Genomic DNA, 16,811 nt, shown 5'->3' with positions numbered 1-16,811 from the left:
ACTAAGCTATATTTATGAAGTTCAAATCTAATATCAGTACTGTATGTGTGCCAATAATTTGTCCTTCACCTCAGCACTATGTGTCTGCCACCCTCCCCCAACACCAGCACAGTGTGACAGTGTGCGGATAATGTGCCCCCAAATCTCAGCACTGTGTGTGGCTGTTGAAACCAACCCAGGTTTACAGATACAGTCTATACCATTCTTGTCTTGGCCTGTATCCTCAAATCTTTTTAAGTATTTTCGTGCTGACAATTGTAATAGCATAATTTATTGTATGAGAGCAGGCATAGTGTACGCATTAGCATATTAAGCCGTTTTTTGTACACTGAATAATACATAATTTGCTTTGCATTTTGTAACCCTTTGAACATACAGCCTATATCTTACATAGCTTTTTGTTATTGGCTCTAAAGAAAATGTAACGCAAATTGTGCTGATTGACAAGGTCTTTATATGCATAGCTTCCACAGTCGTTGGACTTGATTTAGGCAAGTGTATAATTTTGGGGATTGTACACCACATTTTTGATAACTAATGCATGGGCAGTGTATCCCTCTCTTCTTGCACAGTCCTGCTGGGTTTATCCTGCTGCTGTAATTGCATGCTAGCCTCTTATGTTTTTATGTTATGCTATTTTTATTTCTTTCACTGCCTGTCTGAAGCTGTCTTGTGAAAAACTGCACGAAGTCAGCCATCCCACGTTTAAATGGTCCAAGGTATGGAGACTCCTAACCACCACCTCCTGCCAGTTCTCAGAATGCAACTGCTCCCCTCAGTCACCTCATCATCTTAACATGCATCCCTATAACAACGTGTGACTTGTTTCCCCTCTAGGTAGTTCTCAGCGTTTGATTGTGTTCCTTTCATTTCACAAAAATTGAATTCATATTTGCATTCACAAAATTACTGATTTTTATATTGTTTTTTGTTTTCCTTCTTTAATTACAAAAAGCACATTCTAAATTACAAGTGTATAAATGTTTGCCTTTTGTACTGTAGTGGTAGAGCGATCAGCACTGTGGTCAAACTATAGATAGACAAAATACTTCCCTCTACAGACCATTATAAAATTTTCCACCTTCAACCTAGCTAGATAGACACTACGTGGGCTAAATATAACATACACAGATGCCTAAAATAGCAAGGGGTACATTTAAGTTCCTTTTGCAATTATCCGTTCAAAGCATGTCGTTCAGCAAACACTTGCACAAAAAGATGTTGTTGAACTTTACTCAGCAGTAGAACGTTGGTCCACACAACCAGTTGGTTATATTCTTGCCGTGAGTAGGGCTTATTCTCATCCAAAGTTTAAAAATAAGTAAACCTGCAACTGCCATAACACATACTTAGGGCATCATATTCTGTTTATATGTTGTTTGCAAGCTTGTAAAATTGACAGCCTAATTAGCCTATTGTGGCATTGGCCTGGTATGCTAATTAGGAAAAAGTGGTTATGACAGAAGAGTGGCAGAAAAGGTGCTTACATAGCAATATGTCGCTGCCTGCTAGAAAAAAAAGAATGAGAAAGGGGGTTAGAGAATAACACCGCCTGGTAAAAATCTGTGAAGCAGGGTGGTAAAGGTATCCCAGAAATTCCTGACACCTGCCTTTGTAGCAGAAGCTAGGGCCTCTCTTGGAGAGATGTAGTCATAATGTTGGAGATTAGAGCTGGCACATCTCTGGAGTCAGCAGACACTGACAGCAACGTCCGAGCCAGATGCAATTACATTAAGTCTCCATACACACACACATCTCACAGTGACTGAAACTGACATCACATCTTAATGTCAAGTTAGTTTCTGTAATTCCATGAAACACAGAATAATTTATTATTATTGCGGTTCTTTGCACATATAAAACATATGAGTAAGCTATCTAAAATGTCCTTGTATTGACATTAAAAATTTAAGCTTTTTTTTGCTACTCGTCAGTCACATGACAATTTTTAAACAGAGCTCTGATTAGATATAAACTACCCCGATAACCACCTCTTCACAGATTTATTTCTTTGTTGCTCTTAAATATTATGATACTGTAATATATTATTTATCTGTTGCACTGCATAGGTTCCTACAAGACTTGAAGGAAAGAGAACATTAAAAACCATACTGGATTAAGTCCTCCTAATCAGCCTTTATTAGTACTACGAGTGGACAATACTCATCTCTGTCAAATCTTGATTAAGTGTATTTTTTGTATTTAACTCCTAGTAACCATTTCATTGTAGGTTATACTGTCGCAGCCCATAATGCCATTTAGAGGGCTTTATTGATAAATTAAAATAGGGTTTCACAACGTTATGGTGTGTGTGTATTATAATTTGGCCATCTATAGCTTGGTTTGTGCATAGATATTGCAACACCACGTGCACATAGGCAGCTTGGTCACGATAGGATGAGGCATATGCAGCTCTAGAAAATAACTTCAGAGATTATTTTTATGACCGTTTCCAATAATTTTATCTGGATGTAGTGGAAAGCTATCCCATTGGTGGTGCAGTGGTCTTAACTGTGTGCGTTTGTCTATATCCAGATTTGTATATTTTTACCGGATTTTTTTTTTTTTTTTTTTAACAGATTTGTATCCTTGAACCTTAAAATATATTTTGGGTGTGTTCATTGATACCTATGCTGTCTCTGTGCTGCATGCCAGCTTTGCTTATTGCAAACACGGGGGGGGGGGGGGGGGGAGCATACAAGCTGATAGTTGGTAATTGGCACAGAGACTGCACTTAAACTTTACCTTCCTAGTGATTTATAACAAAATGGTGTTATCGTCTGGATGAGTTGCTTGCTTCTGCCAATATACACCCCTCTATACCATGTAGGGATAGACCAATTATTGGTTCTTTTGATTATTAGAGCCGATATTCAGCATTGTACTGATAATTAATTTTGGCCTTGTAATTTACCAGTAACTTACACTGCTCTCCCAGTCACCCCACGATGCCTTCTGCATCACAATGTCGTGACCTCATGTCACATCGGTCTGTGAGTTCCTTCACGTGGAGCTTAGCAGGGACATTCCCATCACTAACATCACTGTACATGCTGGAATCTCACTGATCCCAGCATGTACTGACTGCCCAAGAATGATAAGACTATGATTGCTGTCAGCATGTTAAGTTAATGACAAATTTGTATCGAAATTGTTACTTTTTCAAAACCTTAAACAGAATATTGGCGACAATTGGCCTGAAAGGTGACCAATATTCTGCATCGACACTAGAAAAATTATATTGGTCGATTCATAATATCTTGTGCTTGTTTTAGTGACCCCTACAGTCCCCAAGACCTATGTGCACCCACCATAGAGAACTGAGAACAGCCTCTTTAATGTATCAGTATTTCATTCTGAACTAGAGATTCCCAGATAAGTCAGAAACGTTATACTACTGGGAAATGTAGAAAATCACCATATGAGGAAACGTTTGATGTAGAAAATCTTAATACAGGGAAAAGATTTACAAGCAAGAAATTACTTGCATTGTGGCTTGTCAGAAAAACTTCCAGTCTCGTGTATAAGTTGAGGAAATAATTTTATCAAAACCAATAATATGAGGTGAAGAATAGTTGTGAGGTTTCTATAGTAAGGGAAAAATTTGAGTTTACTTACCTGAAAACAAACCGTTAAATAGTCCTTGAAGTGGCTCGGCTACCACAGTTGCAGGGGCCACAACTGCACCTGTGCCCGCCACTCCAGGAGGCACGGCTGTGCTGTTGACCCCTGTGATGGACCAGACCGGCCCTACGCCTGGCATAACCAAATTTGCAAAGATCCCAGATGGTGACCGCCTCTGGTGGCAGGGAAAGGTGAGATTTACTTAACTGAACCTCTCCTTCATGGGTGGATCCTCTTTAGCTCCTAGCACTTCATCGCCTGGAGCCAACGCCCCTGGTGATGGCTAGGGGGATTGACACTTTTTATACAGCGGTAGCTCCTCCCGGTGTCTCAGTATATCTCTCTTGACTGAGTTGGAATTTCAGTCAAAACACAGTCAAAATGAGTATTTGATAAATACTTTTTATGGGGCCAAAGTGTTTCTTTAATTGCTGCTTTACAAGAAATTTACATCAATCATTCTGGGCAGAAATGTTAGAGGGGAACTGTCACATTCCAGGATTTTTTATATTCTGTTCACTTATCCCTGTATTTAATAAATATTTATTTTGAGGCGTGAAAATTTTTTATTAAATGTAAAAATCTACACTCTGCAACTGGGCACCTCCATCTTGGTTCCCTGTCCATCATTGCTATAAACCCTGCTACTTGCACCTGGCAGTCAGCATAGAGAAAGCATACAGAGAAGATGAGGAGTTAAACAGTACTTCTATTTCAAATCTTCTTGTGCAATATTTGCTCTGGCTTTGCCTAGTATGAACTGGATTATGATGTGATTTGCTAAATCTTTAATGTAAATGAAAAGAAGACACCATCTATATACGTGCAGCACTCACATCTACCTTTCCTCCCTGAGTTCTCTAATAGAATGTGTCACTGATTTCCCTCTTCCATCTCTAATTTGGATGTGTTTTTGTTATACAAATATAAATGTTTATATAACTGAACTCCTCATCTTTCCCCTTCAGATATTCCACCACCATCTGTCTCTCAACAGGTCAATGTCATGCCGAATCCCGTTTTTTTTTTTAACCCCCCTCCCGCCTCCACTACATCCAATCGACCCCCTAGTCACCCCCAAATGCCCCTAAGCCCCCCACATTACCTCTTTTTAATTCTTTATCTTCTGCCCCGATCTTTATTCAGGGCGCCGCCATCTTTGTGTGGGTAGGTGAAGTCCTTGTGGGACACGTCATCTACCCACACTACACAGACTGTGAGATTCCCGCACATGCCCAGTGAAACACCTGGACATGCGAACGGGAATTTCACCCATTCATTCATCAGACAGACGAATGAATGAATAGAAAAAATCAGATGAACAAACTAACACTGTGTATCAGTGTTAGTTTGTTCGTTCAGTTTATTACAAGGAGGGAGCTACCGGCGTGCAGCTCCCTCCTTGTAATATGTAACTATAGAAGCGGCAGGGAGCAGTGCTCCTCGCCACTTCCTAAGCCCCCCATGTCCCCCCTCACTCTATGGGGGTCAATATGACCCCCATAATAGGACAAGGGAGATTAAAATCTCCCCAATACCCCTACTCGCTATACCGCGAGTAGGGGCATGTCCACTAAACAGTGAGCAGCCTGTGGCTGCTCACTGTAAAAAAAAAAAAAAATGGTAATAAGGGGGGGACCTACTGTCCCCCCCCCCCCCCCCCGGCCCCCACCCCTGCGCGGTGGGTGGGGGCCCTAATAAAAACAATAAGGGGGGGGGACCTATTGTCCTCCCCCCCGGCCCCCTCCCCTGCGCGGTGGGTGGGGGCCCTAATAAAACAATAAGGGGGGGACCTATTGTCTTCCCCCCCTGGCCCCCACCCCTGCGCGGTGGGTGGGGGCCCTAATAAAACAATAAGGGGGGGGACCTACTGTCCTCCCCCCCGGCCCCCACCCCTGAGCGGTGGGTGGGGGCCCTAATAAAACAATAAGGGGGGGGACCTACTGTCCTCCCCCCCCGGCCCCCACCCCTGAGCGGTGGGTGGGGGCCCTAATAAAACAATAAGGGGGGGGGACCTACTGTCCTCCCCCCCTGGCCCCCACCCCTGCGCGGTGGGTGGGGGCCCTAATAAAACAATAAGGGGGGGGGACCTACTGTCCTCCCCCCCTGGCCCCCACCCTTGCGCGGTGGGTGGGGGCACTAAATGACCCCCCCCCCCCATCAAGGTGACTAGGGGTCCCAAGCCCCTAGTCACCCCCCACCCAAAACATTCTATCCCCTACCTACCCCCCTCACCCTAAAAATAGTGAGGGGGGAATAAAATAACTAACCTGTAAAAAAAAAAAAAATTAAACTTACCATTTGACGTCTTCTTTTTTCTAAATTCTTCTTACTTCAGCCCCCCAAAAGGCCAAATAAAAATCCAAAGCTTGAAAAAGACCTTTGTTGGTCGAAACGTTGCTTGGCGTTGCATTTTTTCCTAATAAATCTGCATACGGTTTCAATTTGGAGTGCCTGTGGTCCTTTCTTCTTTCGTGTATAATTCTGGGATTGCTGGTCCTGATCCGGAGCACCCTTGGCCGCTGGGATTGAGTGCGGTTCCCACCATCTACTTTGCGAAATAAAAATCCATAAACCCGTCGCACTTTAAAAAAAAAAAAAAAAAAAACGAGCGCAAACAAAAATTAATCCATCTTCACCCATGGAGGGCACGCCGCGTACTGAGCTCCGCAGGGCGGGTCAAGGCTTATAAAGCCTTGCCCCGCCCTGCAATTAGGCTTAGAACACAATGATTGGTTGGTTTAAGCCAATCAGAGTGCTCTGTGTCATTTTACACAGCGTGGGAAAATTCAAAAGAACTTTCCCACGCTGTGTAAAATGACACAGAGCAGTGTGATTGGATGGATTTCAAGCCATCCAATCACAGTGCTCTGTGTCATTTTACAAGCGTGGGAAAATTCCAAAGAACTTTCCCACGCTTGTAAAATGACACAGAGCAGTGTGATTGGATGGATTTCAAGCCATCCAATCACAGTGCTCTGTGTCATTTTACACAGCGTGGGAAAGTTCTTTTGAATTTTCCCACGCTGTGTAAAATGACACAGAGCACTCTGATTGGCTTAAACCAACCAATCATTGTGTTCTAAGCCTAATTGCAGGGCGGGGCAAGGCTTTATAAGCCGTGACCCGCCCTGCGGAGCTCAGTATGCGGCGTGCCCTCCATGGGTGAAGATGGATTAATTTTTGTTTGCGCTCGTTTTTTTTTTTTTTTTTTTTTTTTTTTAAAGTGCGACGGGTTTATGGATTTTTATTTGGCCTTTTGGGGGGCTGAAGTAAGAAGAATTTAGAAAAAAGAAGACGTCAAATGGCAAGTTTAATTTTTTTTTTTTTTTACAGGTTAGTTATTTTATTCCCCCCTCACTATTTTTAGGGTGAGGGGGTAGGTAGGGGATAGAATGTTTTGGGTGGGGGGTGACTAGGGGCTTGGGACCCCTAGTCACCTTGATGGGGGGGGGGGGTTCATTTAGGGCCCCCACCCACCGCGCAGGGGTGGTGGCTAGGGGGGGAGGACAGTAGGTCCCCCCCCTTATTGTTTTTATTAGGGCCCCCACCCACCGCGCAGGGGTGGGGGCCAGGGGGGGGAGGACAATAGGTCCCCCCTTATTGTTTTATTAGGGCCCCCACCCACCGCTCAGGGGTGGGGGCCGGGGGGGAGGACAGTAGGTCCCCCCCCTTATTGTTTTTATTAGGGCCCCCACCCACCGCGCAGGGGTGGGGGCCAGGGGGGGAAGGACAATAGGTCCCCCCCTTATTGTTTTATTAGGGCCCCCACCCACCGCTCAGGGGTGGGGGCCGGGGGGGAGGACAGTAGGTCCCCCCCCTTATTGTTTTATTAGGGCCCCCACCCACTGCGCATGGGTGGGGGCCAGGGGGGAGGACAATAGGTCCCCCCCCTTATTGTTTTATTAGGGCCCCCACCCACCGCTCAGGGGTGGGGGCCGGGGGGGAGGACAGTAGGTCCCCCCCCCTTATTGTTTTATTAGGGCCCCCACCCACCGCGCAGGGGTGGGGGCCGGGGGGGAGGACAGTAGGTTCCCCCCCCCCTTATTGTTTTTATTAGGGCCCCACCCACCGCGCAGGGGTGGGGGCCAGGGGGGGAAGGACAATAGGTCCCCCCCCTTATTGTTTTATTAGGGCCCCCACCCACCGCGCAGGGGTGGGGGCCGGGGGGGGAGGGCAGTAGGTCCCCCCCCCCTTATTGTTTTATTAGGGCCCCCACCCACCGCGCAGGGGTGGGGGCCGGGGGGGGGGTCAGTAGGTCCCCCCCCCCAATCTTTAACCCCCGCGCAGGGGAGGGGGGGTGTTTATTCGTTTTTTTTTTTTTTGTTTTTTGTTTTTTACAGTGAGCAGCCACAGGCTGCTCACTGCTTACTAGACATGCCCCTACTCGCGGTATAGCGAGTAGGGGCATATTATTTACTAATACTAAGTAATCTTTACTTAGTATTAGTAAAGTTGGCTGAAAGACCAATTCAGGTCTTTCAGCCTTTTAGTAGATAGCTCCCTGATACCGTGGGAATTAGGGAGTTATCTACTAAGCGGCTGCAAGATGCAGCCGCGGCAATGAATAGGATCGGAGTTTCATTCATTAGAATGAAATTCCGATACAAACAAAGTACCGAATTGCATCCTAACACCAATGGAGAATTCTGTTAGGATGCAATTCGGCAGTTTTGCCGGCGTTCTGTCTAAGTGACAGGACGTTTGGCAATACTGACAGGAAGCATTGTGGGAACAGGGAGGAAAGCTAGGGATCATGGGAAAATTGCTCTGACCAGCGGAAATGAAGCACACTTTGCTCCTCCGCTGGTCAGAGCTGGTCAAGCGGAGGAATCCCATAAGACAAAGAGTCCCTACTTTGTCTTATGGTTTTAAAGAAAACTAAAGAAGACAGGAAGAAAAGAAGAACAGATCCTGAGAGAGGGGTAGAAGAGGAAGAGATTGAGGAAAGGTAAGTTCGGCATGACAGTGCCGCTTTAAAAACCAACACGCAAAAAGAAATAGTAAAGCTGTTACTGTTGCTGAGTTTTTATTGCAGAGATTTTTAAAGCAAGCCATTTTTAACTGAATTTCACAATTCAGAGATTTTGTTCGTTCATTGATTTCATTATTTTATCCATGTAGGCTTCCTCTCTTCCTCTCTTCCTCTTGTTGTTGTTTTTTACTGCTGAGTTCAAAGAAAATTTATTAACAAGAGAATGGTGGGCACACCCGGTTATCAGCCATATACACTAGATAAAGACAATTAATATAGAGAAGGGTGCTCACTTCTAAAGCCCCATTTACAAAAGGCTACTAATACAATAATGTAATACTGAAAAGAGGCGCACAACCAGCTAAAATGCAAAACACTTTATTGTACAGGAACACACATAACCAGTATCAACACGGTCAGATTAAAGTGTCCATATAATCAAACACATACATATACGGTATGTATATATATATATATATATATTATGCAAGCACTGACTAAGACCAAAGAGAAAGATCAAGAAAAATAGATCTGATATATACAGACTGGGTGGTATAACCACAAATGCAGAGAAACAATTTTATGATACCTGTCTGAAAATGTGAACCAAAAAGTACATACCGAAAACAGACCCTATTAAAGAACATAAGAGGGTGAAGATGTCAAAAAAAATAATAGCTCCGCCTTTATCAAGGGAGCATGTCAGAGTTAAAACAAAATGGCAGATATTGCATGTAAGAGAGAAATGCTGTATTCAACTGCACTGTGTTGGATCCCCAAATTGGTCTGAGTTTGCTTTCTAAGATCTCATCCAGGTTAATGCACTGTGATTATCGCTTAACCCTTCAACTTGGGACCTAATGTTCTATGAAATCAGAGTTAGATGTTGCCTCAGGCTTTGAACTCTCCTTAACCTGTTGCCTGGATAGTCAGTTAAAAAAACACACTGTGATCCCCAGGGAGAGACCCCTGCCATAAAAGTGAATGAGAGGGCATCCAGTACATGTCAACCATTTTATTATTTTGAACGGATAACTACATTCAATAGTAAGTGATGAGATATCTGGCACAAAGGTACCCTTGACTCTCTAGTCATCCTAGCTCCGGTATCATTGGCAGTCTTCTCTTTCCATTTGGCAGCAAGCGCCATGCTCAGCGGAGGGTTTCTTAAGCTTTATGTGAACGTGATTTGTTTTGTAAATGCTCTGACTTTTCTGAGAACTAATGAGATCTAAGAGATTAAAATGTAACACTATCCCATTCTTTATAGGATCAGTTTATTTTTTAATTCAAGTTGCTAATCATACTCCTGGATTACAGATTACAACTTGGTTGGCAGTGCCAATCGCTAATGATGCCGTCTGAGAATGTTATGATCAAAAAAATCAGATGGGTTGGCATTTACAATAATCCATGCTCTTTGCTTTTCTAACCATTGTATCTTCTACAAGGACTAGACTGGAAATTTGAAAGCAAAGGAAAATATATTAACCTCTCTTGGGCCGATCACTCTCTGCAATGAGAAGTAAGGCAAAATACGATCAGAATTCAGTGTTAAAACACATCATAATGTGCAATGGTACAATTTAGTATTTAGAATTTTTGCTTTACACTGCTCCCAAAAAATTATCTAAATGTGTGTAGCTTTCTGTAAGACACATTTTCTGATTTCAGTGTATTAATTTAGCAGATCCTGTTTTGCATTCTTACTGGGCTCAAAATCTAAATTCCTAATCAACTAGTCTGGCCTAACATTTATTCAGCACTTCAAATGCCCATTAACAGAATGTATGAATATCTGGCATGGCTCTTTTGCACTTTCTTGTATGATGTAATGATGCAGGGCACCCTCCTGTATTATTACAGAGAAGAAACGATCTACAAAGGGAACTTTGGGTGAGACTTGCAGCTGTCTAAAGGCAGACACCCATACATGTTTATGCACTAGCACCATCATTTTAGACTGCACAGTTATAACAACCCCAAAATAGCACTCCAACCTTTTTAATATCGCACCAGATCATCACTCGAGCAATGCTGGACATTACAAAAGTTTGATTTTGGGGTCGACGATCAGACAGAAGACTATTGGAATCTTATTGTTTGTTTAGCTTATCAGATGGTTGCATATATTGGCACAATTTCACCTCTGCTACAGTGGAGATCTGAAGGTTCTCGATGGTAGTGGAGGCTAAAGCAAAAATATGATCTAGGAGTGTGTTATAGCACAATACCAAAAGGCAAAATAGTTTAACCTAGTGCAGATATTGTGTGTAAGCTGCTGTAGCCCCAATAGCAAGCAAAATATAGCAATCCAAAGTATTCATCCACAAAGTGCAGATTAGTTATAGTGCAGCCAAAATGTATTCAAAGTACAGACGTGTCCCTTTATCAATGACAAATGCCCTCCTGGTAGTGGAGGCTATTCAAAAACAGAACTGAGTTTCCACTTGTTAATTGCTAGTGAACAAGTTCACATTTTGAACCGCACTATGAATGGAACATGAGTATATTCTGCAAATAATATGGCAAAGCACATTGAGCAAGCCTAGTTTAATAGTACAAGTGCATCCTCCCGTTACACCGCAAGTGCAAAAAAATAAGTAAAAATAAAATTGTGACTTGGACACAACTCTTATATACATTAGCAGGTTAGTAGAGGGTGGATTGCCACCCTCACCCAGAGTCTGATCAGTACCATGAATACATATAGTGAATGCGGTAAAGCTAAACCCTACCCACGCCTTATGAAATACAAGAGTGCATAGAGCAGCCAGTGAGAAGCCTGCCTGCACGTTTAAAATGTACTGACTTGAACGCGGCTAGCTCTCTCCGTACCATTAACTTTCTCCGATGGTTCATATGTTCCTGCTCTTGCCAGCCTTATAACCTTGTGTGACCTTCACCAACATTAAGAAACTAAAAAAAAAAAGCTGGTTTCCTTAACTTCTAGGTGTAGCAGGAAAATGAACATTCCCACATTAAATTTTATGGATTTTTTTTTTCACCATAATTTTCCCTGACATATTAAATGATTTCATGACATTTTAATATTTTGTTCACATTTGTTATTCTAGATCTATTTCACATTTTTTTTTCCTAATGTGCTTTTCATTTTGTATATAGATATTTCATTTTAGAAGTATCTTGTTTCTCTTTTATAACTTTTTCTTCATTATTATTAAAGGGTTTTATTTTATTTTTATTTTTTCTGGTTGCAGGCAGATTTTGTTGCAGTGTTATGTTATCTTCCGAGTTTCACTTTAAAAAAAAAAAAAGTTCCCCTTTGTAAATCATCCTTTTTTTTTTTTTCTACGTTTTTTAGTTTGGAAGTCTTTACACAGTGCGTTAACATTAAGTACAGAGCTCCATTCCACCTGCACCGGTTGTCCTGTGTAATTAAGCACGGAGGTCAGGAATGAACGCAGATGACCAGGACTTCAGTTGGACAGCCTGTTCTCTGTGTTCAAACAGCCATGCCTCACCTTGCTGGGGAAGCTGAGATGAAGTCATCCAGCTCTGTGTTATCCAACCTCACTCCAGGGATGTTAGAGGCACCAGCAGCCCACACAAAAGTTTGGAAAAAGACAGGACAACGACGTACAATGCAGGCAGTTTTTAAACTGAACCCGTATTTACAAAATGACCTTGGCATGCACACACCAAAGTCCTCTCTAATTATAATTGCCTCATAATCAGTAGGTTATTATGGACTTTCTGAAACACCCTCTTGTTCTATCCCAAGTCATGTTCCAACCTGCAAGAGGCTGAGGTGGTCCCACAATGTGAACAGGCACATTGGAAATTTGACTTCCAGTTTAGTGATTCATTCCTTTGCTGTTAAAAGGGACACTACAATGAAACATGTTTTGTGACAACTCTGTGTTGCAAACATGTTCATTGTTTCGGTTATCTTCTGCAGTTTCTCATTATTCTGTAAAGTAAAAAATAGTTTACAGTATAATAAAATTGGATCACAATGCTGTCTGAATAAGAAAAAATATATATTTTTAGTGAAGTGTTGAAGTATAATTATATACACTGATCAATTCTGATCTAGATTTGTCAATTTGATAATGTCAATACACATTATGTGCTAATACATTGGTGTGTGTATAAACATTGACAATATTGTATAATTCTATTTTGTTTTTAGGAGTAATTAAGTTTTTGGGGGTTATGTAAATGGCTGTATGTATAGATAATGGTCACTGGGCACAGTTGATATAGAGGATACTTTTGCATATCAGAGCATATAAGCAGAGTGGTAACATCTCCTTTTTGTTGTTGTTGTGTGTGTGTGTGTGTGTGTGTGTATGTGTGTGTGTGTGTATATATATATATATATATATATATATATATATATATATATATATATATATATATATATATATATATATATATATATATATATATAACTGTGTATGTGTTGACATATAGTATATAAAAATAAAATTTTACACTCACCCACATACTTATTCTATGAATGTGCTTCCTCGGAAAAATGGGATTTGCTGTCCACCAACAGATCTGCTGTTTTAGTAGAAGGATTCATAAGCTCATGCTCTTTCCTTCTCAGGTGGAGGAACTAATGATGGCGATGGAGAAGGTGAAACAAGAACTTGAGTCCATGAAAGCGAAGCTGTCTTCCACCCAGCAGTCTCTGGCAGAGAAAGAGGTGCATCTTACCAGCTTGCGGGCCGAGAGACGCAAACACCTGGAGGAAGTTCTAGAGATGAAGTAAGGATTAATGTATAGAACTGTCATATCTACACCAAACCCAGTGACGTGCTTAGATTTATTTTGTTTTACTTGGTCATGACAAGGCTACAAATTCCTTTTCCTGTATAAACATAATTTTGCAGTTTGACCTTTACGACGAGCTGCAGGAGAATGTGTAGCAGAGTTACTCAATGGCTTTTGGTGTGGAACATTGTTTTGAAAATGTGGTCTGCACTGAAATGAATGTGTAAGCCTGACCACTCTGTGTCCTTACCTCTGCATCCTGTAAAGGCAGGTTGCAACATTAAGCTGCCTTACATTTTTTTTTTTTTTAAAAGGAGTAAGGTGACATCAAATTTAAAAAAACAGAACAAAAAAACCCCACATTGCTTTGCTTCCCATAGTTGGTCTATGAGTAAATGCATTTCTGTCCAAATCTCGAATGTTGGCAATGCTTTAATCTGAGGGTAGAGAATTGGGTGGAAGCACTAAAATATATTGCTTTTAAAGTGCTTGCCATCCATGTAGATTTGGGTATATTTTTGACCCGTGATAACTTTTTTTCTTGTGCATCTCTGGGATCAGATTCTTTTGTTCCCACTGTCTCATTACGCAGAGATATAAAACGCTGGATGCCAGAAGCTTTTGATTTTCATTGCTTGATCAAGGTATGTTCTGCTTTGCCCTATCCAAATCCATTCCAATTTGTGATTCTCTTCCCACTTCCCAAAGGGAGTCCTTCCTTAGTTGTTGCTTGTCAACGTTTTTTATTTTGTTTTTTTTATCTCCGTCTGTTAAATCTAATAAATACTAGTTTTTCTGCAATGTGGCATTTAGACTGCCTGTGTCTTAATTTCCTGCACATACCATGTAAATAAGCGAAATTAATTAATCTATCATAAAACGAACTAGAAAAAAAGAATATGGTTGTAGCCTAAGTGGCTACAGGAAAACAAAAACACACTGCTGAATTGAACAAAGTACTAATATTTGTGGTTTTAAGGTAATTCCTCTTTAAGAGAGAGATTACTTTATTTTTTTATTATCGTTTCTGATTGCATTCTAATATCTGTTCCTTTTTATAAGAGGCATGCTTTTGGAAACTGCAATAGCAATCTTTAGGTACTAGGTACATGGAGAGCCATGAAAAAAGGGGTTAAATCACTGAATTTTACCTTCTGACGTGCCAGCTCTCTAGATGTATTAATTATGTCATGGGGCACTCAACAATTTTTAAGGCACTGCATGACTATTACTCTTTCTGACTTGGGGCCGGTTCTGTTTGCTAGTTCCCGTCTTTTTAGAGGATCTGGGATAATCTTGCCCTCCCCCCCCGCTTGCTACCTCAAAGGGATGTAGCGACAAGTTTTTGGCTGTGCCTCCAACTCATTAGCAGCTTGTCTCTTCCAAGCTGCACGTCATTAGAAAGCTGGAATTCCCTGTTCCAGAGCCACTTGGTAGAGAAATTTTTGTATTCTACTAATGAGGCATGGAGACCCCGACAGAAGCAGGCGAGGTGCAAACGCTCCAAAAGTGAGGTCTGAAAATGATCCCAAACTATTTCTCTCTGCGAATACACTTTTATTCGTAGCCCAGTGTTCTTGCTACCTCTTGTCACCATATCTCTTCCCATCTTCATAGCTTGCTCTATTTGCCCTATCCTCATCCTCGGTCATATGTTCTAGATCCCAGCTCTGTGATGCAGCAGCATGGAAGGAGTTTGCCAACTGAACTGTTCCTAAAATCAGAGCGCATGCATCTGAACATGATTCCCAGTATAAACTTAATGTGTCAGCGCTATGGTAGAAGAATCTACTAATGATCTGTAGAGTAGCACGAGTAGTGTATGCACATATATAGTCAGTGAAAAATAAAATCACATTAATCACTTTTGTCTAATAAACACAGTTACGCTATATGGATCTCGTATCTTTTTTTTAAGGTACGGTGGCTACTGCGGCTAGTAGTACATATAGTCTTTGGATCCATTCTGTGTGGCACTATTATGCCCTCCCTGACCATTTTAGGGCTCTTGGACATTAAAGTAGATGTTTTATTTTTGGAGGAACATGAACGTATGCTGCTGGTTTTGCTAAAGTGATTGATGGTACCATAGCGCTGACACTTTTTATTTTGTCATCTTCGAAATTTTAAAGGGAATTTTTTTATGTGTATAGCTGCTTCTTATATATGTTCTATACTTTTTAGTATAAATATTTTTTATATTTAATAGTGTTTTTATGTTTTATTGCGCTCTCTTATTTTTAGACATAAACTTAATATGCACAGGCTGGCCTGACAAGAGCAAAACCATAATTTAGAGGTAAATCTCATATTCATTCAAGTAAATCAGTCTTATCTTTCAGTTCACCCCAAGCTCAAACTGTGGCACAGTGCAGGGAACCCTTTCATCTGCTAGTTATTGGAAATGCTGCTATACTTTTCCTCTCTTAGCATTTGAAAAGGTTTGGAAACCAGGGAGCTTTGAAAATTAGGAGATAATTGTGTAGTCAAATAAGAAAAAGTGTCAGAAAGGGTGTGACCTTGGTATTGATCCTTCAATGTGGAATTTGCTCTCCTGTCATGTGTTATCAAAAAGGCTCTTGTTCTGCCTTCTGATAGCCCACCACACATTGAATTAAAGTCTCATTATTCATGCTCGCACCTCCCAGCAGTTGTGGGTTTTGGTCTTTTGTGAAACATGAACTCTACCCTTCATGCCTTCTAATGCAAAATACGGGTTGTTGATGGTTTGCTCCAATCATGCAGTGCACAGCAATAGATTCACCTGCTCGTTATCATTAATGAATTATCAAAAGATTGAGTCTAATCTTTATATTGGCAGCTCCTGATCCATTAGAACTAACCTCTCTTTGTCTGTGTTGAATGTTCCCAGATCAAGGGAAGTATATGAATATGGATTTAATGTTCAAAACATGTTCTGCTATCTCTATGTAGTCAAAGTCTTGTACAGTTTATTGGTAATATCTATAAAACTGGTTTGATTTTACTAGTGTCATTTTGTCACTGGACATGGGGATTAGTATTTATGCCTTTTCAAACATGTGTTATGACTCTCTCATGTTTTTTTTTTATTTTTTTGCACTAGCTTGGCTCTGCTCAAATTAAAAGGGTAATCCAGAAATGGACCCCATGCTCACTGAGCCTAGAGGGGTATCCGCTATACCTCGCTGACTAGGCCGAAAAACAATTGTTTGGGGTTGCTGTATCTCTTGTGCAGAGAGAACTTGTCTGCATTTCGGTTCTGGACTGTGCTTATGGGTGGGATCAGTCTGATATGAAAATTATATAGGTTCTCTCTTTAATGGCACATGTGAGCCAAAACTATTTGGAGACCGGAGCGCGAATTTATCGAACGTTAACTCATTAAAGATGGGCAATCTGTGGCTGTTTTTGCAAACTATTTCCAAAGAAACAAATGCATCTTACTAATTGGAAATGATTTATTTCCTTCCAAAATTGTGTCCAT

General features: G+C 41.3%; 1 protein-coding gene across 10 annotated transcripts in view; it reads left to right on the top strand.

Annotated features, from left to right (window-relative positions):
* ERC1 (ELKS/RAB6-interacting/CAST family member 1) overlaps nt 1-16,811 on the top strand; it is a 235,961-nt gene that overhangs the window by 154,067 nt on the left and 65,083 nt on the right. For all 10 annotated transcript variants that reach the window (XM_063447680.1, XM_063447684.1, XM_063447678.1 and 7 more), the window contains one exon: nt 13,179-13,339. In XM_063447680.1, coding sequence (XP_063303750.1) covers nt 13,179-13,339 — 161 coding nt within the window. The remainder of the gene's footprint in view (nt 1-13,178; nt 13,340-16,811) is intronic.

The sequence above is a fragment of the Pelobates fuscus genome, chromosome 3, assembly GCF_036172605.1.
Source record: "Pelobates fuscus isolate aPelFus1 chromosome 3, aPelFus1.pri, whole genome shotgun sequence".
Lineage (NCBI taxonomy): Eukaryota > Metazoa > Chordata > Amphibia > Anura > Pelobatidae > Pelobates > Pelobates fuscus.
This window is presented reverse-complemented; position numbering and strand designations above follow the sequence as displayed.